We start from the raw sequence: 25,563 nt of genomic DNA, 5'->3' as shown, positions 1-25,563 counted from the left end.
TCAGATTTAGTTTTTATCATCCGATGTGGTAGTACATTTATCAGACTCTCAGGGAACAAGGCTGGCTGATAACTTGAGGACAGTTCCTCCAGGCTCCACAGCATATGTGGACCCTCTCAGCAGTCTCCTAAACAGCAGACACAGAACGTCTCAAAGGGAGTTGAAACAAAGGCACTGCCCTAGTTCTCGAGGCCTCAAATGATTCAAATAACTAGGCTACTATGTAATCCTCAGTCCCAAGAGTCAGTCCAAGTAAAACCATCCATGAAAAAGATGAAAGCTGGAATTAACAGAAAACAGTCCTCAGCACTCAGCCATGGTAGGCTAAGAAAGACCATACAGACATTAGATTTGTTTTAAAAGAGTGTCTTTGTAAAAGTTGAAATAATGTTGTTATAAACATACTTATCTTATATGGGCTAGGTGTTCTACCTGCTACATAATGAGGAATAATATTTGCAATACAGGCAGTAGAGATATTAACAGGCGTTCAAGCACAAAATTATTGTCCTTTTAATCTTGCCATTCCAAACACTTCTATTAGGATGCATCTTTTTTCAGAACTGGTGAGAGCTTGCCATTAAGTGGTCAATTTCAGTCATTCCAATAGGAACCCACATAATCTGGAATTTCTAAATTTTTCTCCATGCAGATTTCGCATCAGGTTCAATCCCTTGAATTTGTTGCATTGCCTAAAGAAATCTGCTAGGTTAGACCTTGTTGCAAAATTATCCATTGTATTTCCCCATAAAATAACAAAGTAATGTGACAGCCCCCTCTACTGGTGAAGTCACTTCTACACACAAAAAAGAGAAAAAGCCAAGGAATGATTATACTGGCTTTATTAGCAGTAAAATTGATAATAGCAATGTCCTATTCCTATATCGCATGGTAAATTATGCCATTAAAAAGGACACTACCATACATTTCCCCCCAAACATGGACTAACTGTATTCACAAGGCCCATTAATGTCTTAACATAATTAAATATGAGTATAATCAGTCATAGATACAGCTAAACAGAAATAATGACATAAAAACCACATTACATCATTAGCTCAAACATGCATCAAAGGCTATAAGGGCAGCAAACCACAACATTAAAAGTTCTGTTGTAAGTCTTTGGCCCCTCATTCAGATTAGTGAAACATTTAGCCATGTTGACTGAAGTGCAGGGAGAGGGACGGACAAAACCCATCACCGTCTCGAGAGATTAGACTCCTTCCATTACAGACTGAGAGGACAGCAGTGAGCAAAGCCGCAAAAACAACTGCACTCCAGCGTCCAGCATATTTGTCTCACATGTGAAGACTTGATTGTACAGGAGGCTCTGGATTAGATCAGTGTGTGCATGTGTCCAACTATTTACAATAGAACAAACAGAACGGCAAAAAAGGCACAGATGGCATTGCAAGAACTTTACTCACTTGCTGCAATTCATTGCTGTAAAGCAGAAAGTGTGTGTGTGTGTGTGTGTGTGTATGTGTGTGTGTGAGATCAAACATTCAGGTTCCTGAGTGATGCTGGCAGTGTCCATTCTCTACAGAAGTTTGTTGGCTCGCTGGTTGGCTTCATCAATGCGAGCTTTATTCATATCAGCCTAGGAAAAATTATTTATATTTAAAACAATGTTAATTTAAATAAATAAATATTAATATTTTCAGAGGTCCACTTTATTAGATGCCTAGCTGTTTGATGGAGCAGATTTACCTTATCAGTGATGCGGTCAATGGTTTTGTTCTGTTTATCAATCTCATTGCCCATATCCAAGGCCAAATTCTTGAGATTCCCGATGATGCCCCCCACCTGCTCCAGATTCTCCTCCATCTCATCTTCTCGTGCATCATTTGTTACTCTTTTGGGAAAACAGAAATATCAATAAATCATATATAGCTTGAGACATAATATTGTGAAAAGCACTTTTTGCTTAAGGTGACTAATCTAAATTAATATTCAGAAGCATGAATCAGCTGTAAAGATCTTACAAATTTTTTTTTTTTTTAATTACCACATACATGTGGAGTCAAACTGCAGATACTTCAGGCACCAAAAATATTTAATGTGGCAGGGCAAAGACAACGTATCCTAATAACACTAGGGCTGCAACTAACGATTATTTTAATAATCGATTAATCTGTCGATTATTTTTTCGATTAATCGATGAATCGGATTTAAAAAAAAAAAAGCATTCATTTCCAACCCTTTACTCAAAAACAGAACTAAAATCTTTAGAAAGTGCACAAACATGTTGCTCCTTGAACATCCCTGAGCTGTTATAATAATAATAAAATAAAATAAAATGGACTAACACAAAAACATACACATGTATGCTTTACATCTGGGAGTGCAAAAATTAAATAATTTAACAACACTGCGTCGTTAGCGTTGGTATTGTATCAGACACTTGCACTTAACATTATATGAAAATCAAGCTCAAATGGAGTTAATAATGTTTTTGACCAGAGAATGACGGAGATGGAATGTTTTGTTTGTCATTAGAACGGCTGTAACTGTTATCTGAAGCAGCAAGTGCATTATGCTTTCATCAACTTTTACAGGTTATATAACTTTGATTGTAGCTATATGAGCGCTTAGTTTTTTCTTGTTGTTTAATACACTTGGCCAAAATCTCAAATTAAGCGCTTATGCACATAATGCACAGGATATTTAAAACGTATATAGACAGAAATAACTAATTCTTCTCCACTCTTCAAACACACAAAAACATTATCCTTTACTGACATAGTGTTTGAGTAAAGAAAACGCTGTACTATTCAAACACCAATTATTTATTCACCCTTGCATTGCGAAAAAGCAGAGATCTCATCTTCTCCAGGCTGTGCGCGGCGCGTCAATCTGAACGGAGGCGGGGTGAAGTTACGAGGTTTCGCTGAGAGTTTGATGATCCAATGGCGTTACGAAGTTTTACTGACAAGTTATTTTAATGCTTATCATTGGTTTACTATTTTTAAAACTCTCTGATTTAAAATAATAAAAACGAATTATAAGCGACTCAAGTTTGGATAATTTTTCACAGCACCTGACTGGGCTAGGGTATGGCAACTGCATACTCTGCCATACGCAATCGCCGCCTCTGCTCCCACACCTCGGATGACTTGGGTCGCACGGATTTCTCTGCCTCCGCCATGTATCTTTCCTCTACCTCCGCTCGTTTTTTTTTTTTTTTTTTACTTTTTTTATTTATTTATGAGGCGCCAAACTCTGCTAGCATCCGTGCGCCGAGAGAGACCGAGTGTGTTCACTCCGCTCCGCGCTCAACTAAAGTTTTTTTTTTTTTTAATAATCAAACGTCTCGCGTCGCGCGACACAACGAATCGATTATGAAATTCGTTGCCAACGCTTTTAGTAATCGATTTTTATCGATTTAATCGATTCGTTGTTGCAGCCCTAAATAACACTAACAGCTAAATACTATCAAACAGAGAACAAGACTGTAGCTTATTCTATGTCAAGAACTGCCTGCATAGACAGGAAGACGATATCTGATTAAGCAAAATGACCAATGTTCATATTTTGGCATCTGATATTGACTGACTGGCATACAACAAAGTGGAAGCTTATTAAAATGATGTTGCAGTCTAGCTCCACAAAAGTTTGTGCAGTGAAACCAGTGAAAGTGTGGCTTTAATGTCAGATTTCAGAATCTTTTTCAAGGACATAAAGCTTAACATACGGTTTTCATTTACTTGCTTTAAACAACTGATTCAAATCAAAAGATTTAAGTCTGACACTGGATGAAATCATATTATTTAGACCTATTTTTCCTTCACCTCTTGACGTAGGGGTCAGATGCGCCCGCTGACCCACTCGAAACAACCTGTCCATTGCGAACAACAGTGGGTTGGCTGGATACAACGCCACCCTCCGTGCAGGAGTTGTCACTACCTGTGCCCCAAGTCTTCTTATATCTCCCATCATGCTCAATAGAAGTCACTCTAAAAGAAAAGAGGTTTTTACTCCTCTCATTTACTCCTGAAAGATCTTATGACAATTCATTTAATATTGAGAAGTCCCCAACAAAAATACTACTGAATTTGTTGTTATATGATACAACATAATGCAGAATATTTTAATTTTAGGAGCTTAGAAGTGGAGTTATAATAGCGAACCTGTCACATGGGCACACACACAGGCCACAGCATTTGGACAGATCAGTCAGGTTCTTCTCGGCCTGCCTCATGTCCTGATTGATCTGGTCCATTCCTTGATCGACTCGCCTCAGTTGCTCTAATCAAGACAGAATAAAGCAGGTTTCAACAATAAAATGAGCCAGCATCTCCTAAACAAAGTTTTTATAGATTATAGCAACGATTTAATGCGTGTAACAAAGTGGGTTTTGGGAATGAGGAGGAATGGAATAGTGCAGTCACTCACCTCCCTGCTCATCCAGCATGGTCATTGTTTTGACACCCGTCTCCCGGCTCTGAAAATATACAAATGCTTACATCAAGATATACATCTCAAATTCAAATGAGCAAATGCAGATAGCTGTAGGCATTCTGAATCTGTAAATCAAATAACAGTAACATGTTTGTCAAGCCTGCAGGCTTCATTGGAAATCTTACCTCCTCTGCCATCTGTAACATCCGCCTAGTGCTTTCAAGTGACTGAAAGAAACAAAACACACATATTCAAAAGGTAGTCAAATCACTATTCTGTTGAACATTAATTTGAGTTCTGCATGCAAACATCAAATAAAACAATACACAATGAACATTTCAGAGAGTCTTTGGCTCATGAAGCCAGAAAGTGTAGATATACAAGTAAATACAGAAATTGTCCGAAATGTGAAAAGTGCTATAATGCTATCAAACCATGCATGGAACACAATGGAAAGGCATAGCTGTGAAAAATAATATTTTCCAACTATGGCTATTAATCCACTTTTGACCTGGGAAATTATATTCTAAGGGTGGTTAAACACTAATGGTACAATCACAGTAAAAAACATGTAATGTCAGAATGAAAAAGTGGGTGGGGGTTTCATGGATCTCTAGTTTACCCCCAGTCACCCATGCTGAGGTGCAAGAGCACAGTGTCCCCTTCATGCTATTAGTCTTTATTACAGCACACAGGCTCATGTCAGTCCCTTCAGAGGCAACAAGGAGAAAGAGAGAAAGAAACAAAGTTATAAGTAAAGCAAGGAAGGAGTATGTTATTATTATCTGACAATTTTAGTAGCACAGAAAATAGCAAAGTCAACTGTTAGTGCAAGAAAAGAATTAAGGTTGAAAAATAGAGAAATAAAACTGTGAGTTAAAGAGAAATACTTCACAGTGACTTTGCTGTCACACACAATGAGAGGGTACATATCTATACAGGAACTTGCAAAATCACATTTAATCAAAACAAAAATAATTCCTTTGTTCTATCGCTATAGTAACAGATGACAAGCATACCTCATCTGTAACTTGGTTGGCTCTCAATGTGATGTCCTCCACTGTCATGTCTGCCATCTTGCTGGTGTCCAAGTTTGCCGCCCCTCCTGTGGCCTTAAGCTCTACGCTCTGGGGTCTGGAGGTTAGAGGTAAGAGGTCAAAGTTCAGAAGCCATTCATACCCACACAAACAAAAGGTGCCCACAGAAAGGTGCCTTTCCCATGGAAATTTACCACCTGGAAAATGAAAGGAAATATTATCATCAATACTCAGCCTCATGTTGCTCAAATGATCTTCTTTAATGTGAAACTACAGAAGTAGTCCATACAACTCATTCGCAAAATTTTCCAAACTCTGAAAGTCTTATATATCAAAACATCAACTTTTGCAACACAAGGCTGAGTACATGACAAAATTACAGGTGAGAAAGTCCTAAAATATAATGAAAAAGAAATTCAGCAAGAAAAGTTATCAGCAGTCAAATGTGTTTTAAAATGAATGACAAATTCAATAAAATGTTTTACACCTCAGAGAACACCAAGAGGTCATAAACAGTACAGACAACACTTTTACTCAGCGCTGATAATACGCCCTTAAACAAAAACTGAAAATGCGTATGTCTATGCTGTTTAAAACACTGTTAACAATGGTGTGAGATGGGTGTGAGAGAGATAAAAGAAGTGTGATGTTTCTATCGAGCTTTTGTAGATGACGTGTTCAACATAAGATACATGCCATTTTGGGGTACATTTCACTGCAAAGTACCCTGAAGAGCCGAAATACTCATAAAACATTAATGAATAAACAGATACTGAGGACACTCCAGTCAATTATCGACTAGCATATAACTGTCACAGCTTACAGTATAAATCTCACATGCACTGTAGTAAAACTGTGTTAAAAAGACTAATAAAGTGCTTATGAGTGTGCAACAGGTCTGTTTGCACATGGGAAACAGATCTCATATATCTTTTCCTTCATTTTTGCAGGCTTTTCCTGTTATAAATTTTATAACTTTTCCTGTTTAAATATTTCATCCAAAATGTTTCACGTGTGTTGTTTCAATTCAAACCCGTATGACTTAATTTCTTCTGTCTAGCACAAAAAGACAAAAGATGCGACGAAAGATAATGACTGAGGCAAATTCTGCCTTTTTGTGAAAGTCATTCAGGTTTGGCACAACATGAGGGTGAACAAATGACAGAATTTCAATTTTTGGGGTAAATTATACATTTAAATTCACTTCTCTTGGTGTTTTAAGGGGATTAAAATGGCCCTGAACGATATGTTACTGACTCCATTGAACAGTCCATCCATGAGAAACGCCTTTTTAAGAAATATGCATTTCCAGCTTGTCAACAAAAACCGGTTCCTCAAGGTAAAGTCATTACGTCATGTCTCTCACACTATTTTCACTGTATTCTGCACCAGACAGACTATAAACAGCACTTTCTGGACCTGCACTATGTTCATTTGGGATTAAACTACAACATGACTCCTCTATATATGATGATCTGAGAAGTCCTCCAAACCAACATTCAGGAAACCATACATATTTGTTTCTTAAACAAGACAATCCGATCTTATCAGAGAGTATAAACCCATAGCAATGATGTTTAATGCTGCTGATTCCAAGATGTACGGTTTACACTCAACGTCAGAAGGACAGAGCACAGTTTTGCCAGGTAAATAAAGAAAGTTAGTACGTTACGTTACATTACGTTACTCTGAAAGTGGGAAAGTCCTCGTGATTTCCCCAAGTCTCCAAGATCCCAACACCACTAACGTTACTTACGGACAGGTTTTTTTACTTACTGTTTACTCATGATGTTTCACGGTGTTCCTTATCACTAACTTACTGATAAAAACTGTTTGTTTATTTAAGACAGAAGTCGGTGAGTTGGTCTCGTATTCAGTTCCGCTTTGGGGAAGTAGAAACGCATTAACATCCTCTTGTTTTGAAATACTGGACGCAACCTGGAGCACAACGATTCACTCGCTACTTACTAGGGTTGATTCCAGGACAGGAGACGGATAAGACTGGAATCGATGGGTCAAAGTCTTTAGAAAGTGTTTATTGTTCGCGTTGATCCAAACCCTTTCCGAAATTCCTTCAGACAGATGATGGCAGTGGTGCGCATGCGCGGTCATATGACAGCTGACTTGGTGCGCATGCGTCAAAGAGAAGCGAGTATAAATAGAAAAGATAATTATTAATAACACCAGAATAGATGTTGGATAGTGTAAAGCGTTTATTAGAGGTTGTTAACATTTTAATAGATCACTCAATGAAAAGCAAAAAATAAAAATAAATAAATAATGTTTTGGCCTAAATGCAACGATTATTATCAAGTTCCTGTATAAAAATAAAATAGGAAGAGATGTGTCTGTTTCTGGTGCGTCATTAATATAATGCGTGAGTATGTAAGTAATGTATAAGTACTGATGATTTTTGAAAGCATAACATTAAAATAGTCCACTGTAGCGAGTGGCTTTTTTGGTGATTTTTTTTATCTTTAAGTGACTCTCTAACTGGTTTGTTATACAATATTTCAAAAGAACTAACCAATCAGACTTCTATTTAAATCTGGATTAAACAAAAATGTTCGTGGTTAAAAATAACATTCTTTGTACGTTGTAACTGTTTTTGAGAGCCGCTTTAGTTGAATTACACAACAGTGCGTGTTGATATCGCCACGATGACGTGTAAATCCCGGAAGTGCCTTTTGTAAACTTGCTGTTGGTTAGCTGTACCAACTTTAGAGCAGCCTAATCTCATCCAGAATGTCTTTCAGAGGGGATACTATTTCAGTCTAAACAGCGGAGTCTTCCTTTGTGCGGTAAAATTATACGTATGATACAATCGTGCATGTGTTACTACATAGCTGTCACGATTACTAGGCTAGGTTTCTCACGACTCGCTCGCATATTATTTACATGTTGCGTGTTACTGTAAAACAGGATTAGAAACGCTTGTTAATGCACGTGATAACACTGTTTAATATCACCGGACAGCGTTTATATTAAGTTTGAATGCCAGTTTGAATTATTTTGTCGCCTTGATGTTGTACTGTAATCGCGGATTAGTGGTTCCAGCCGGAGTCAGGGGTCCACTAGGGGGCCTCAGAAAACTTCCGTGGAGGCTACAAAATTAAGTTAAAATGTTTAAAAATTTATATTTCTTTAGATTTATATTATTTAATAATAATAACAATACTATATCCTGCTAAAAAATATTTTTCCTCCAATAACTGTTTTTTTATTTATTTATTTTTTTTTTATAGTAGAACATACAGTACCTGAAACTTCTGGAGTCACGCAACACCCCTAGTTTGTAGTAATAAAAAGTTTGGAAATATATTGGCCTGCATGAGGGGCTTTTCTCTTTTTCTTGGGGCTAAAATGTTGGGAACCAATAAATTATGTAATATTACCAAAATTAGAGCTTCCAGGGCGTCATTGTCAAATATATGTTTTTATTGTAAACTCAAATCACTTTAAACTTTTCAGGCTTCTCTGCTCATAAGTACTGTTTTACTCTGTAGATAATTTGGATGACACAATGGAAGAAAAAAGTAAGAAACGTAAAAGCCCCAAACCGTCTTCCAACCAGCCTCCTCCCTCAGTCACAGCACGGAAAACAACATCCAGCAGCAAATCGTTCGGTGTTGGTGGTACGGGCACGCACTCCAGTCAGAGGACAAAGTATCGCAGGTGAGCATCATCTATCATCATCATATTAAATCTGTGTAAGTTATTAAAATGAGTGTTTCAAATTTCAATCTTCATATTTTGGTTCATTTATTCATTTTGTTTTTGGGTTTTAGGGGAGTACGAGACAAACCGAGGCCTCAGAGTCAGTCGGGTAAGAGTAACCAGTCTGCCCACACCCAGCACTCGTTTCTCACAGACGTGTCTGATGTTCAGGAGATGGAGAAGGGGCTGCTTAGCCTTCTTAATGACTTCCACTCTGGAAAATTACAAGCCTTTGGTAAGCTCTTACGGCACAGTAACGCTATATTAAAGTGTGTTTACAGGTTTGATTAAAATTTTAAATCTTCTGTGAATCAGGCAACGAGTGCTCCATTGATCAGATGGAGCATGTGAGAGAAATGCAGGAAACACTGGCCCGTCTGCAATTTGACCTGTATGGAGAAGTGGATGAGCTGCCAGAAGACCAGAGGAAATCTGCTTATGACACTAACATGGATAAACTGTTATCAAATGTAAGCTAAGCAATATTAAATATTTAGTCATACATCCATAAATCAATGAGTTCTTTCATGTGATTGTCCAGACTATCTAATGAACTTCACTTTTTCCCTTCAGCTGGAAGAGTTAAGCTCCTCAATGTATCCTTTCATGGTTTCACCAATTATGTTGATGTCTTTCAACTGGATGATGTTATAGTGGTTAAGTTAAAGAAATAGTTCACCCAAAAATGATATTATTTTGAAAATGTTCTCACCTTCAGGCCATCCAAGATGTAGTTTGTTTCTTCATCGGAACAGATTTGGAGAAATTTAGCATTACATCACTTGCTCCCCAATGGATCCTCTGTAGTGAATGGGTACCGTCGCTTTTGACAAGTCCATAATCCGTAATAATACTTCATCAAGAGAAAAAGTGTGATAAGTAATCCACATGACTCCAGTTCAACAGCTAACAAGTTTTGAACCAAAAAGCTGTTTGTTTGTAAGAAACAAAGTCATCGAGGCATTTTAACTTTGCACTGTTGCTTCTGGCCAAAATACGAGTCCCTAATTTCCGTCTCGAGTCAGACAAGATGATTTTTTTTTCACTGGAGAATGTAGTGTTATGGATAGAGGACTATTTTAAACAAAGCAACAGTTGACGTTAAAGACCTCTCGATTAATTCATTTATTATAAACACACTGGAGTCGTGTAGATTACTTGTGGATTATTGTGATGTTTTTATCAGCTGTTTGGACACTTGTTCTGACGGCACCCATTCACCGCAGAGGATCCAATGGTGAGCAAGTGATGTAATCCTAAATTTTCTCCAAATCTGTTCTAATGAAGAACAAACTAATCTAAATCTTGAATGGCCTGAGGGTGAGTTAATTTTTTGCCAAATTTTCATTTTTGGGGTGAACTATTCATTTTAAATTGTTCAGATTTTTTTTAGTTGTGTATTGCATATATAAAAGCAAGTGATTTCTCATATGCTTTGAATGAGTATGAATTCTTTAACTATAATTATTTAGACAAAAGCTTAACCTTGCTGACAGTCAAGATGTCCCCAGAACTTCCAGCATATGAACTGCACAAGCTCTACCATGGAGAAAAGCTGTGGTGAAACACCAGTATTACACTGTCATACAGACACTGTGGATCTTAAACTTGTAGAATTGGTCAGCTTGGCTTGTTTGCACTCTATAGTTTTATAGATATGATATCAAAGAACAAATCCAAACAGTTGTGATGAAATTCTCACTTGTCCTTCTCATCACATCATATGTTACCACAAGAAATATATGTTCATAAGGTAGTGTTTGATAGCATTGTGACTTCTAATCTTATGTCTTAAATGTTGCCTTGGAGTTGTACAATAGCAGCACCTTTGCATTATCACTAATTCACTTTAACAAGGAACTGATGGGCTCAGTTGTATTTATGTCCTGTCTTAAGGGAATTAATAGAAAGAAAATGGCAGGTTATTTTCATCAAGATGTCAGTTTCCTGAGACTGCAGAATGAAAGTAAAATAACATTGTATATTTTTGGTTATAGTCATATTTACATGTTTTATTCTGAATTGAAATGTAAAGTGTAACATAGGCTACTGGCTGATTGTTGATTAAACTTTTTATTCATGCTTCTGTCAATAAAGTTGAAGTTGTATTACCCCATATCTGATTTCTCTATTACGTAGATTAACTGCAGTATAGTTATGTATTTTAACATAAACATGCTAAAACAATTGTCTTCGAGCAAAATCACAAGAGCTGCTGAAAGAAACACGATTCGTGTGAAGGAATTTGCAGAGCTTCATTTGTTATTTGGTCTCCAGGGAAACGAGCGCGTAAAGTAGGCGCTTGTTCCTGGACGTTTACTAGAGGTTTGTTTAGAGCTAAACTCCAGCCGATAACAAGCAGAACACCGAATTTGCGCGTAAAATTCACATTCATTTGATAGAGTGCATCTGCAATTGAAACAAACATGTCCCTGCTTGTTATTTTATCTACAAACCGAGAAAGGCAGTGTTCGTTTAGGGCTGTTTAAACCAGTTTAAGTGTTATTATGACGTCTGTGGAATTTAGAACCCATCATAAGTCAAAAACCCGCGGAAATTCGGATATTATTAATCAATGGCAGATGAATGGAAGTGACTACAGACAGTCGCTGTCGGACTTCGACGCCACAGAAACCAGATTCAGTGCATGGACGCCTGTAACAAATAAAGCATGCAACCAACAGGTCAGGAAAAAGTGTTAAGTTTCAATATATATATATATATATTTTTTTACATCTATTTCGTGTGTGTGTGTGTGTTATTTATTTTTACAACCACATTTAATCTCACTAAATACATTTGCAGCTTTTTCAGGAAAGAACAACTCTCATCCTCCATTGGTTTGACCTGTGGACAAACCGACAAAGAAAAGAATTTATTTGTCAGCTGTTGAAAAGATGCTCTAAAACCCAGCTCAAGTAAATTCTCAGTTCCTAATTTCTGATTGTACATGATTTACACACAAGAACTTCACTTTCTCAGACAAAGAATTTGTAGTCAATATATATTGTTATCATTTCAGGTTTACCAGGGATTGCTTGGCAGAATCAGTCCCCATCACTCGAATGGACTTCACAGCTGTGCTGCCTCGCTTTCTGTCTCTCTACATCATGTCCTTCCTCAGTCCTCGAGACATCTGCTCTGCAGCACAGGTGTGCTGGCACTGGAGGTTTCTGGCAGAGCAGGTAAGAAATTAATCAGTACAAATGTGCCTTTAATATATTAGATACTGGGCTTTTATCACATTTCTCTCTTCATTTAAGGGCCGTTTTACAGAATTGGTGCAAACTGCTGTTCCACAACCAAAAAAAAATTTAAGTCATCAAATCTTAGATATTTATTAAGATCCTTCTATTATCTATTGAAACCCGCAATAATATTTAAAATATTAGTAAGCTTAATATATATTAAATCATCATTTATTAGGTACTTTTAATTGGGAGGTGGCTGTCCCGATCCCTAACCCCTAAATTTCAACTTTTGAAAATTTTAATATTTTTTTGTATTTTTTTCCATTGTTGTTTTTAAAAGGTATCTTTTTGATTCTTTTATAAAGTGAAGTTCCAAAAAATATTTATTTTACATGTTCTTTGTAAATTATGAAACTTTATGTAAAAAAAAATGTCCTGCATTTTTCATGTCACTTCCGAAACAGAGTATGTTTTAGTCCATTGGCCGAGACTGATTTTAACTACACCCCTAAATTTATGATCAGGAAATATTCCTGTGTCCCCCTCTCTCATATCTACAAGGTGTGAATAGATAGGTCCCATCATTTTGAGGTAAATGTGTTCAAAAGTCTGAAAAATCTGTGTGTAACTTTAAGGAACGTCACTAACCGAACACCTTTGTTCTGCAATTAAGCAAATATTTTGGGGGGAGTTATTCCATAACATTTCATTTTTATATGTGTACCACTGTTCAGAACTGTGCTAGCTAACCATGTGCTGATTAGCTATGGAGTCAATTTAATGCCGCATATTATGCAAAAGAAAATAAAGTTTTGCAAAAGAAAATAAGTTTTGCAAAGAAAAATAAAGAATTGCAAAAGAAAATGAAGTATTGCAAAAAGAAAATAAGTTTTGCAAATAAAAATAAAGAATTGCAAAATAGATAAATAAAACAGAGCAAAAGCAATGATTTTGCAATACATATTTTCCATGGCCATATCTACTAATTTATTTGCAATGCAGCTTTTATTTTGCGTTTCAGTCAAGTTTGAGCTTGCGATACCGTTTTCCTTTGCGCTTCACGTTTCTGCGTCTCACTTTGTGGCGCTGTTTTGACATGGGGTGGAGTCAGGGGACGGGGCGTGTCCAACAGGCCTGGGCATGCCTCCCTGGAGGTGACGTCATCGGCCCGAGACGCAGATCACAGCTGATCCAGGCACCGTCATTGAGCAGAGGCATGCGGGCGGATCGTTTCCTTTTATTCACTAGCTTTAAAACATGCATGCTTTCGTTTTATTAACAAATGTATATGTGTATTAGCAGCGTTTGCTCAAGTTAAAGAAGTTGTTAATATGAACATCTGCTGTTTATTTCTCTCAATGTGTGCACACTTTTATAGCATTAAAATGTGTATTGTTTCATCTGGTTAACTAAATGTGCATTAATAGTGCTTGTTTAAAATCTCTTAACCTGTGCACAGCGCTCTTTGTTTACATTAGTTCAGAGTTACTGCTAGTTTTAATGTAAAAGAATGCAATTAACTTCACAAACTATACATCATTAAAAAGGTCTAAGACTCAAGCTTCATATCCATCTCGACTTCGTTTTTCATTTACATAACTCCTGGCATAAATTAAGAAATGACTGTCACTGGAAGTTTAAAAAAAAGATTAAAAAGTCATTTTGGTTTAGTTTTGTCGTGGCCACGAGATATTAAGTCGTGGGAACATGATACTGTATGTAGTGGCCATGAGTTTAATCATGCATAAACAAACCCGCGTGACCATAGCAACCTGGGATTATCAGAGACTGATCAAATATATTTATCCATCCCACAGTCCGTTGATCGTGTCTTTTTATGTAATATATGTGTATATTAGGCTATTATTATTATTATTATACAGCCGATATGGCTAAAAACGTAGTATGTCACTGTATTATGCCACTGTCTTCACAATGTCTAGAGTCATAAAATTATTATTTTTAGTCATCAGCTATGTTTTTGTCCTGTTGTTCTAAGTTCACAGCTATTTTTAAGCAGGTTACACTAATCACTTTTCTTAATGATGAATATAAACCAGCCTGCAATGACAACGAGAATTACGAGGAAATAAATACATATTTGGGTGTTGTAATATTATAGCTAATAAAATGTTTCAAGATAACCCATGTTATTTAAATGACTAAAACACCCTAAATAGACTATTATAAGCAATACTAATTCACCACATTGCAAAGGATGTACAATGACAAATTCAAGTGCACAGTTTCACCTAATTAATTAATTTGTTTAGTTATATAATTTATCATTTGAATAAGAGAACAACACCAATAAACGGGGTAATCATAAAAAATGTTTTATTCATTACATCATAATTCATTTTTTTTCAGGAATAAATAAGCAACACAGTAGCGAACCATAAACGATAAAAAATTGCAAACACAAATTAATATTTAATCCAAAGTTTGAACATTTATGAGTAGAGGAATAAACATCTAAAACATCTTCATTTGAACGTGATGACAGGAATTATGCGTAAATTTGTCCTGATGGCGCTTATAGGTATAAATGCCCCATTTTTGTTCTGGTTTTATCTAAACAATTTTTTAACAATAAACAGGGATTGTAAATAACACAATTTTAGTAAAAGTCAATGACTATAAGACTTGGATATTTTTAAAATTACCCCGTGGTGGTGTTAATATAATAATTTAATAATTTATTTTTTGTTTGTATAATTTCTTAATTAAAAATAAAATATTAATAAATACATCTCTGATAATCCCAGGTTGCTATGGTCACGCTGGTTTGTTTACCCATTAATATCTCGTGGCCACGAGAAATTTAAACCAAAAGACTCAAGCTTCATTTTTTTAAACTTCCAGTGCCAGTCATTTCTTAATTTATGCCAGGAGTTATGTAAATGAAAACGAAGTCGAGATGGATATGAAGCTTGAGTCTTAGACCTTTTAATGATGTATAGTTTGTGAAGTTAATTGCATTCTTTTACATTAAAACTAGCAGTAACTCTGAACTAATGTAAACAAAGAGCGCTGTGCACAGGTTAAGAGATTTTAAACAAGCACTATTAATGCACATTTAGTTAACCAGATGAAACAATACACATTTTAATGCTATAAAAGTGTGCACACATTGAGAGAAATAAACAGCAGATGTTCATATTAACAACTTCTTTAACTTGAGCAAACGCTGCTAATACACATATACATTTGTTAATAAAATGAAAGCATGCATGTTTTAAAGCTAGTGAATAAAAGGAAACGATCCGCCCGCATGCCTCTGCTCAATGACGGTGCCTGGATCAGCTGTGATCTGCGTCTCGGGCCGATGACGTCACTTCCAGGGAGGCATGCCCAGGCCTGTTGGACACGCCCCGCCCCTGACTCCACCCCATGTCAAAACAGCGCCACAAAGTGAGACACGCAGAAACGTGAAGCGTAAAGGGAAAACGGTATCGCAAGCTCAAACTTGACTGAAACGCAAAATAAAAGCTGCATTGCAAATAAATTAGTAGATATGGCCATGGAAAATATGTATTGCAAAATCATTGCTTTTGCTCTGTTTTATTTATCTATTTTGCAATTCTTTATTTTTATTTGCAAAACTTATTTTCTTTTTGCAATACTTCATTTTCTTTTGCAATTCTTTATTTTTCTTTGCAAAACTTATTTTCTTTTGCAAAACTTTATTTTCTTTTGCATATATATGCGGCATTAAATTGACTCCATAATTAGCATCTTTAAGCCAGGTTCAAAAGTATCTAAAATTGTCACTACCAAAACATTTGGTGGATCTTTGGTTTTTTGGGTGTTATCCCATAGAATTGTCACTACCGAAACAGTCACGACCGAAACATGTCATCATTGTTTCGTTAGTGACAAAAGGGAACACATAATCCTCATATTTGGGGGAAATAAACAAAATTTGATTACAGTTATGAATTTTATTTGTGTTTTGCGAGTTCAAATCCTGTAATGTGATGTGGTTGCTACCAAAGCATTACTGTCACTACCAAAAATGTGCAGTCACTACCGAAACATGGGATGTGTTGTCAAAAATAAAGTATACTTACTGAATTATCAACTAAGATGTTATGATAGTTTTTGATTCAATGTATATTCAAACTAATGAATCCTTAACTTTGAAATCAGTATGATACAATTTTGCCTTTTACAAAGAAAAAATGGATTAAAAATACAACAAATCTGCACTTGAAATATTGTTAAAAATGTAATTGTTATTGATTTGCCTCTGAATTTTTTTTTTATAAAATAGCAAAAAAATATATTTACAATGTAGATGTATAGTTAAAATAGGTCAATATAACCCTTCTAATTAAATTATTATTACCGTGTTTCGGTAGTGACAAATTTGGGTAGAGGACAAATATTCCAAAACTTTCTGAAAATACAATATGAGAATTAACTGCACAATTACTAGAAATGTGTACCTTGGATATTATACAATTTGCATACATACAAATTTTTTGGAAAAAGACATTTCCAACTCTGACTTTGGACCAATTCTGTAGAATGGCCCTTAAACATTGCTACCAAAAGTGTTCTAAACATGGGTAAATTTCAATTTCAGAATGAATGCCAGAAATGTCAAAGACAATGTTTTGCATATGTTTACTCACTCACAGTACAATCTCTGTGTGATTCTCTAGGACTGTCTGTGGTCTCCGAAGTGCAACCGTCTGGGCTGGTTTCTTCCCTACAGCCCATCAGATCACGAGTATGGGGCATGGAAAAGACATTATGTGGCTTGTACTGCCAGTTTAGATATTCTAACTCCACGGGAAGCAGCAGGTGTCTATGGTACCTTGAATGAGAGTTTGACAGCACCAGAGGAGCAACAGGATAGATGGAGAGAACACAAGATAAGACAAACTATCAGACAGAAGGTTGCAGAGCATAAACGTGAGTGCCAGGGTTCCAGCATTTCATGTACCCTACATGCCCTTATGAAATGATCCGATTGAAGTTAAGGAGTTTTAATTCATATAAATAATCTGAGGCTAATAATCTCAGTTGGCTGATGCTCTGGTCCTCATATTTCTGTCTGATTTTTCCACAGAGGCTGCTTTGAAGACCAGGAGGGCATGGTTAAACACCAGTAAATTGGGCACATCATTTACTGGAACCATTCATAAGCCACTGAGTCTAACTGCTGCTGTTGTTCAACTTGGGGTGAGACACTGTCAATAAAAGTGTACAGCAAAAGCTGACTGTCTACTAACATGTCTCATCCACTTTTATTTTATTTTATTTTATTCAGTCTTTTATTTTAAGTATTTCTAGTCCTGGTTTAAATTACAAAGGCATTACAACACTGACTATGTTGGATGTAACAAGATATTAGTCTTGTACTATGTGCAAGGAAAATTTGTATTATTTTATTAAGTATTATTTGTCATGGTTTTCTTATGTAGGACAAGTGCCGATTGAAAAATTCACTCTCTAGTGTGGATATAAGAGAACCACGGCTTGATTTAAGCTTGAATAACACTCTTGGGAGCACATGTGCCACCAGTTTATTGAAAACTATGAGGTCGGTATTACAGTAGCAACTTTCTGAATTTTTCTATCCATCATATTTTAGTAGCCTACATTTTATAATTCTTCTCACAACAATATTTAAAAAAAATAATCCTGAGCTTGCTGTTTTCTTTCAGTTCACTGTTCACCCAGCCAGTCAAATCTTCCTATAGTCCTCTTCCTCATTTCCTGCTTGTGTCATCCAGTGTTCCTGGATATGAAGTAAAACATTTTTAATTCTCATTCATGTCTATCATTGAGTTATGTCTCTTGCTGAATCATAGACAGTTGTTTATGAACGGAAGAATTTAAACTTTATATTTCTAGCTGCTTCTGTCTGCGGTGCAAGTGTCTGTGGTGGTTTTACCATATGACTCACAAGGAATGACCTTGGAGGCTTTGCTTTCTCTGGCGGAAAGGGTGATTCAAGGCAGGATGGTGCAAAGTCTTGGCATTTTGGTGACAGGAAGCACAGAAGAGATAACTCTCACAGATGGTAATTTCCTTGAGTAATTTAACATTGGGTCCAATCTATCTTATATAAAAAGAAAAATATTAACAGGCAGTTTTTGCCTGCTGGAATAGCTTTTCTTTATGAGGGCAGATTTTATAACCATGTAAAACACACAGCTGCTGTCAAATTTATGCCAAATATTTGAATTACTTCAATAAATTGCAATACAAAAGAAGCTGTAAATGATGAACAATGATAAGTCAACAAAACACAAGAAATCATCTGTATCTATAGGCCTGTAATATAATGTAATAGAAGAGAAAATATAATGAAATATTTGAAATTTAAAGGTTAAATCTCTATAATGATTACATCCTATAGATATTTCTCTCTCTCTCTCTATATATATATGTGTGTGTGTATACATTTTCTACATTGTCTTTTATCTAGGAATGAGCATAAGTGAGAAGACAGTGCTAAAGCCAGGTGTGAGGGAGTTCTGGGAGAATCTGTGTGGTTGGGTAGTTCCTGCTTCAGAAGGAGGGAGTCTGGACATCTTTGCTCCCCTGGCAGCTTCAGGTAGAGTTTGTCTGTTTTGTCCCAGTGGCATTTTGTCTCATGTAACATTTACTGTAAGTATCTTTTATTCAGGAGTTGTTTGAATGTTTAGTCGCAGGGATGGATCTAATGAGGAAGTTGTCCGTTTTGTCTGGTCTGAATGTCAGAGCTCCCACAGGGATCTGTACAGGCTCCTACCAGCACAGTGAGTTGCAGAAAAATCTCTTGAGAAGATTATGAGTACAAAACATTATTGAAAAACTGTCATCTAAATATATAAAATACAGTTTCATCTTCCTATATCATAAAATAATATTGCTTTAAAGAAACAGTCATTATAACATTTTTGTTTAATATTTATTTATTTTAGATTATACAATAAATGAAGTCAAGTATCACATGTTTCTGTGTTTCTGCTAGTTCTCAGTGAGTGGTCTGGGTCTGGTGATTTTCCTCCGTTGGTGTACCTGCATGAGACCTTCCTTCTGAGCTGGTGCAGACAGGCTGAATGGATAGAGGAAGCCTGTAAGCATCTGCGGAAACAGCTGGGGCCACAGCTGCACTTCATGTGTCAAGAGATCAGAGGCCGAATCCTGGGCAAGTCAGAAATGAAAACATAGTCTTGTGCAGTTACGTCAATTACATACCTTATATTTACCTTCCTGTGTTAAGTATTCAAACCATTTTCCTTGTTTGTGTGGCCTTTCCAGGTCTGTTCCTCTGGGATCATATAAAGATGCCTGTCATTTCCCTTAAATCAGAGGTCATGCAGTGTTTGCTTCATGGGCTTGTGGCGCTGATGAATGAAACTCCGGTAAGCAAGACACATTTTGTTCCAGTAAATCTCAGATTATCTCGCTGCATTATACTAAATCTGATTCACCGTCATGCTGTAGGATGATCCCTTAGACTTCTTGGGTCACTTTCTACTGAAGTCATCAGTCAGCAATGGTTTGAAGAATATGGACCCACTGTTTCTTACAGAAAGTGCTTCCTTTAATGGCCTCGATCCAGAATCTCCAAAGGTTACTGCTTATGTGTCTGTTTTCGATCATTCATTTGGTTTACCCAATGCTTTCAGTGCTTAAAAATGTGTCTTTTTTGTTAGGGCTTGCTAAGTGATGCAGACAGACGTAGTGCTGTGTGCAAAGAGCTTTTAAATAGTGAGAAAATATATGTGAGGCAACTTCAAGCGGTGGCCACAGTGTACTACACCCCTCTCAGAGCGGCACTGGACTCCAACAGAGCCATCATCAGCTCAGTCAGTCTCATCACCATCTTCTGCCCTCTGCTGGACATTTTGGAGACGAACAGGTAAAACATTTGCACATACAGTTTTCTGTTGCTATTTGTTACTTTCTCATTTTCTTAGACTCTGCCCTTCACAGTGTTTTTCTGAAGGAGCTGACTGAGAGGTGGGAGGAGTGGGGTCCGCTGCAGTGTGTGGGGGATATTTGTGTCAAATTTTGCACCAAGTTACGGGTCTACACTAATTTTTTCAACAACTATCCTACCATTCTCAGAAGTATAGACAAGGTATGTTAATGTAAAATATTTTCGTCATTATACATAATAAATACTTTCATTGACTTGAATAAAACTCTCCAAAAATGAGAATGTTTTTAATTTCTGAATAATATATAATACATTTGGCTATATTTTTCAAAACTGATTGAAAGGAAAAGTCTCATTAAAAGAATTGTTAAAAACAAAACATTAGTGAATAGTTTGGTGTAATATTTTATTATCATCATAATCAAAGCAGTGAAGCAGTTTTGATAAAATATAAATATGTGGTACAAGCAATGTGCAGAAGCATGCAGCGGAAAAAAAACAGGAAACAAGATAACACAGGAAATTATAACATAGAGACCCCTGCAGACTCTCATGAATTTGTCAATGTCAGCAAGTTGAAAATACTTTTGAAATATCAGATGATTTTACCTATTTATGACAAGGAAAGGTAAGGTCAGGTACAACCCCATAAAACTAATAACATTTATGAATGAATAATTCATGATATTTATGATATATAATAATTTATAAAAGTGACAGTAAATACATTGTTCCAAAAAATGACAAATTCATGTTCTTCTTTTCTGTTCATGAAATAATTTATCAAAAAGTATCATGATTTCCACAAAAATATCAAGCAGCATGACTGTTTTAAACACTGATAATAGTAAGAAGAAATGTTTCTTGCACCAAATATTAGAATGATTTCTAAAGGATCATGTGACACTGAAGACAAGTTATGACTGCTAAAAATTCAGCTTTGGCACCACAAGAATACAATTACAGTTATTTTAATAATGACTATTTCTATGACTTTTACTGTTTTTATTGAATTTTTGATCAAGTACATGCAGTTTTGGTAAGCATAAAAGACTTCTTTAAAAATAAACATTTTTTAATACTTATGTACATTATTTTATATACTGAATCATTGTCATTATCTGTTACATAATTTTGTATGTTTTGTAGTGCCGTGAGATGCTTCCAGTATTCCGCAGCTTTCTGAAGAGACACGACCGGACTGTTGCTACCAGAATGCTGAGGTACAGTAAAAATGACAGCTCTGCTGGTTTTCAGACAAATGAAAAAAGTTGTACAAGAGTGACTCTAGGAATGCTCCAAATGTACATCCAGTCTCCAGGAGCTGTTTCTCACACCATCCGCACGAGTGGAGGAGTATATGACTTTGTTTCAGGTATTAACGCTACACACACCGTCTGAGCATCCGGACTACACACAGATAACATCTGCTCTCAACTCACTGCTGACTTACAGAGACTTCATCCACAAGGTGTGTTCAAAAACAAAGTGCTCAATGAATATATATGAACATTTATGTTTGTTTACCTTCATTTAAGACAGTGCTATGCTATTCATTCCCAGTTGAAAAAGAGTCTGGATCGAGACTTGAGAATCATGGAGGCACAGAGCACAATTCAAAGCTGCCCAGTAAGTTGCATAGTCATCGCAGCACCTGATTTATTTACGGAGATCAGGTTCTCACAGGCCATTAAAAGTCACAAGACAAGTTTTCTGTTCTTAAAAGAACAGGAAAAGTCTGTGATGGACAGCCATATGTATTTGCAGTGCACTATATATAGAGATGTCAGTGTTCATACACACAGTATAACAAAGTATTTTTGCACTTTATTTAGAATTTGTTGGAGGAAAGCAGATACTTGATCACCAGACAGGATGTGGCATTACTGAGCTGCCTTAATGCAGACATTGCTGCCTCTCTCAGGTGCTGCCACTGACCTGAGATCAAATGACAGAGAAACAGGAGTCTCTCTGTCTACCTGAAGCCAGTCTTATTCTGTTTGTAGATAACTAACAACAGCATAACTCAATATGTTTGAATTAATAAGCATCAAATATTTTAATTAAAGAAATAGTTCACCCAAAAATGAAAAACCCTTACCTTCAGGTGTAAATGAGTTTATGGTGAGAAATGAGAAATTAAGCATTAATTTTGCAATGAGTAAATAAGAAACTTAGCATTACATCACTTGTTCACCAAAGGATCTTTTGCAGTGAATGGGTGCCGTCAGAATGAGAGTCCAAACAGCTGATAAAAAACATCACAATAATCCACAAGTAATCCACATGACTCCAGTCAATCAATTAATGTCTTGTGAATGTCATAATTAAGGCCTTTTAACTTTAAACAGTCGCTTCTGGCCAAAACATGAGTCCATAATTCCTAATAATGTTTCCTCCAATGAAAAAAGTCCATCCCTGTTGTCCTTTCACATCAAAATTCACCGACGTATTTGTTTAGAGCTGTTATCACTTGTAAACGGTGCTTAATCTGTGCATATTTCTGTCTTGATTCAGATGAGATGACTTTTTCAGTGGAGGAAGCAATATTATGGACATACTATGTATATCCAAAGCAATACTATGGATCTATTTTAGCTGGAAACAACGGTTTGAAGTGAAATACTTACCTTGATGGGTTTGTTTCTTACAAACATGCAGCTTTTTGTTAATTGATGGACTAGTTGTGTGGATTATTGTGATGTTTATATCAGCTGTTTGGACTCTGGAGCTGTTCATTCTGACGGCACCCATTCACTGCAGAGGATCTATTGGTGAGCAAGTGATGTAATGCTACGTTTCTCTAAATCTGAATTTTAGATGAAGAAACAAACTCATCTACATCTTAGATGACCTGTGGGCGAGTATGCTAAGCAAATTTACATTTTTTGGGTTGACTATTCCTTTATAGAAGCAGATTTTCGCAAGCAACCCTACTGATCTGTGATGTGTTTATTCTCTCTCTCTTTTTCTTCTCAGAATGTATGAGCATGTGAGTGACCTGGGGTTGTTTCTGTTCAATGACGCTCTAGTGCTGACCGAGAGGAGTGTGTCAAATGTGCCATTTTGTCTGGCAGTGAATACGACTCACACCTTTCTGGCCTCTGTGGCTCTTCACTGTCTAAATCTCACGGAAATCACAGACACAAAGTGTATGTGCCAGTATAACTACATACTGTAGTGCAGTGTTCATTATGTTGTCTCTAAAATTAGCAATACATACTACACTACACTACCAGACAAGAGTGTATTTAAAAAAAAAAATGTTTTTGAAAGAAGTCTCTTTTGCTCACCAAGGCTGCATGTATTTGACTTTTACTTGGTGTATACAGTATTGTTCAAAATAATAGCAGTACAATGTGACTAACCAGAATAATCAAGGTTTTTAGTATATTTTTTATTGCTACGTGGCAAACAAGTTACCAGTAGGTGCAGTAGATTCTCAGAAAACAAACAAGACCCAGCATTCATGATATGGACCCTCTTAAGGCTGTGCAATTGGGCAATTAGTTGAATTAGTTGAAAGGGTGTGTTCAAAAAATAGCAGTGTGGCATTCAATCACTGAGGTCATCAATTTTGTGAAGAAACAGGTGTGAATCAGGTGGCCCCTATTTAAGGATGAAGCCAGCACTTGCTAAACATGCATTTGAAAGCCTGAGGAAAATGGGTCGTTCAAGACATTGTTCAGAAGAACAGCGTACTTTGATTAAAAAGTTGATTGGAGAGGGAAAACCTATAAAGAGGTGCAAAACTTATAGGCTGTTCAGCTAAAATGATCTCCAATGCCTTAAAATGGAGAGCAAAACCAGAGAAACGTGGAAGAAAACGGAAGACAACCATCAAAATGGATCGAAGAATAACCAGAATGGCAAAGGCTCAGCCAATGATCACCTCAGGATGATCAAATACAGTCTGGAGTTACCTGTAAGTACTGTGACAGTTAGAAGACGTCTGTGTGAAGCTAATCTATTTTCAAGAATCCTCGCAAAGTCCCTCTGTTAAAAAAGGCATGTGCAGAAGAGGTTACAATTTGCCAAAGAACACATCAACTGGCCTAAAGAGAAATGGAGGAACATTTTGTGGACTGATGAGAGTAAAATTGTTCTTTTTGGGTCCAAGGGCCACAGGCAGTTTGTGAGACGACCCCCAAACTCTGAATTCAAGCCACAGTACACAGTGAAGACAGTGAAGCATGGTGGTGATATGGGCATGTTTCTCCTACTATGGTGTTGGGCCTATTTATCGCATACCAGGGATCATGGATCAGTTTGCATATGTTAAAATACTTGAAGAGGTCATGTTGCCCTATGCTGAAGAGGACATGCCCTTGAAATGGTTGTTTCAACAAGACAATGACCCCAAACACACTAGTAAACGAGCAAAGTCTTGGTTCCAAACCAACAAAATTAATGTTATGGAGTGGCCAGCCCAATCTCCGGACCTTAATCCAATCGAGAACTTGTGGGGTGATATCAAAAATGCTGTTTCTGAAGCAAAACCAAGAAATGTGAATGAATTGTGGAATGTTGTTAAAGAATCATGGAGTGGAATAACAGCTGAGAGGTGCCACAAGTTGGTTGACTCCATGCCACACAGATGTGAAGCAGTTTTAAAAAACTGTGGTCATACAACTAAATATTAGTTTAGCGATTCACAGGATTGCTAAATCCTAGAAACAAAAACGTTTGTACAAAATAGTTTTGAGTTTGTACAGTCAAAGGCAGACACTGCTATTTTTTTGAACACACCCCTTTTAACTAATTGCCCAATTGCACAGCCTTAAGAGCGTGCATATCATGAATGCTGGGTCTTGTTTGTTTTCTGAGAATCTACTGCACCTACTGGTAACTTGTTTGCCACGTAGCAATAAAAAATATACTAAAAACCTTGATTATTCTGGTTAGTCACATTGTACTGCTATTATTTTGAACAATACTGTATGTTATAAAATATGAAATTATATATACATTTCAACCTATCCATAATCTTTTCAGATGTTCGAAACGCTTTTCAGCTGGAGAGCCCGAAGCGCCAGTGGATCTGTGCTACAGATAGAGAAGAGGACAAGATCAGGCTGCTGTCTGCTTTACGCAGTGCTATAAATGCTGCTATAACACGTAACTAAAGATGAACATACTATTCACTACTACAAACCATATTAAGAAACTGAATAGATGGTCACTAGAATAGATGGTCATTTTTTTATTTTGGTTTATTACCAAGTAAATTGAATTGGTATGAATATAATGTTTTTTGATTATGCATGATTAAAGTATGAATTATTGCAATATAAAAGTCTGTAATTTTATGCGTACTTGATTTTAACCT

General features: G+C 36.5%; 3 protein-coding genes across 8 annotated transcripts; 2 read left to right on the top strand and 1 right to left on the bottom strand.

The window, feature by feature from the left end:
• Positions 1 to 825: 825 nt before the first annotated feature.
• On the bottom strand, positions 826 to 7,566 carry snap23.1 (synaptosome associated protein 23.1). Of its 2 annotated transcripts, none has more exons than XM_058748924.1 (8): positions 7,407 to 7,566; positions 5,421 to 5,535; positions 4,587 to 4,628; positions 4,396 to 4,444; positions 4,131 to 4,248; positions 3,792 to 3,956; positions 1,711 to 1,855; positions 826 to 1,600 (listed from the first exon to the last, which is right to left on the bottom strand). In XM_058748924.1, the coding sequence occupies exons 2-8, from the start codon at positions 5,475 to 5,477 to the stop codon at positions 1,541 to 1,543; spliced, it is 636 nt and encodes a 211-aa protein (XP_058604907.1). In that variant the 5' UTR covers positions 5,478 to 5,535; positions 7,407 to 7,566; the 3' UTR covers positions 826 to 1,540. The 2 variants fall into 2 exon arrangements, with proteins under 2 accessions (XP_058604907.1, XP_058604906.1); XM_058748923.1 differs by lacking the exon at positions 7,407 to 7,566 and adding an exon at positions 7,215 to 7,387.
• ccdc28a (coiled-coil domain containing 28A) lies at positions 5,560 to 11,271 on the top strand. 4 transcript variants are annotated; one of them, XM_058748926.1, is made up of 6 exons: positions 5,560 to 7,084; positions 8,945 to 9,113; positions 9,227 to 9,390; positions 9,471 to 9,625; positions 9,729 to 9,751; positions 10,628 to 11,271. In XM_058748926.1, exons 1-6 carry the CDS (start codon positions 7,009 to 7,011, stop codon positions 10,680 to 10,682), a joined length of 642 nt encoding a protein of 213 aa, XP_058604909.1. In that variant the 5' UTR covers positions 5,560 to 7,008; the 3' UTR covers positions 10,683 to 11,271. The 4 variants fall into 4 exon arrangements, with proteins under 4 accessions (XP_058604909.1, XP_058604910.1, XP_058604911.1 ...); XM_058748927.1 differs by lacking the exon at positions 5,560 to 7,084 and adding an exon at positions 7,796 to 7,815; XM_058748928.1 differs by lacking the exon at positions 5,560 to 7,084 and adding an exon at positions 8,082 to 8,239.
• Positions 11,272 to 11,412: 141 nt separating this feature from the next.
• LOC131522985 (epithelial cell-transforming sequence 2 oncogene-like) lies at positions 11,413 to 25,551 on the top strand. 2 transcript variants are annotated; one of them, XM_058748920.1, is made up of 21 exons: positions 11,416 to 11,839; positions 11,961 to 12,073; positions 12,178 to 12,340; positions 17,017 to 17,269; positions 17,427 to 17,539; positions 17,782 to 17,900; positions 18,025 to 18,109; positions 18,215 to 18,383; positions 18,792 to 18,920; positions 19,012 to 19,104; positions 19,320 to 19,496; positions 19,610 to 19,713; positions 19,796 to 19,924; positions 20,008 to 20,213; positions 20,288 to 20,435; positions 21,384 to 21,457; positions 21,549 to 21,705; positions 21,798 to 21,863; positions 22,070 to 22,158; positions 23,214 to 23,386; positions 25,230 to 25,551. In XM_058748920.1, the coding sequence occupies exons 1-21, from the start codon at positions 11,663 to 11,665 to the stop codon at positions 25,358 to 25,360; spliced, it is 2,868 nt and encodes a 955-aa protein (XP_058604903.1). In that variant the 5' UTR covers positions 11,416 to 11,662; the 3' UTR covers positions 25,361 to 25,551. The 2 variants fall into 2 exon arrangements, with proteins under 2 accessions (XP_058604904.1, XP_058604903.1); XM_058748921.1 differs by lacking the exons at positions 22,070 to 22,158; positions 25,230 to 25,551 and having other exon boundaries at positions 11,413 to 11,839; positions 23,214 to 23,356.
• Positions 25,552 to 25,563: the final 12 nt, after the last annotated feature.

The sequence above is a fragment of the Onychostoma macrolepis genome, chromosome 17, assembly GCF_012432095.1.
Source record: "Onychostoma macrolepis isolate SWU-2019 chromosome 17, ASM1243209v1, whole genome shotgun sequence".
NCBI classification, from domain to species: Eukaryota; Metazoa; Chordata; class Actinopteri; order Cypriniformes; family Cyprinidae; genus Onychostoma; species Onychostoma macrolepis.
This window is presented reverse-complemented; position numbering and strand designations above follow the sequence as displayed.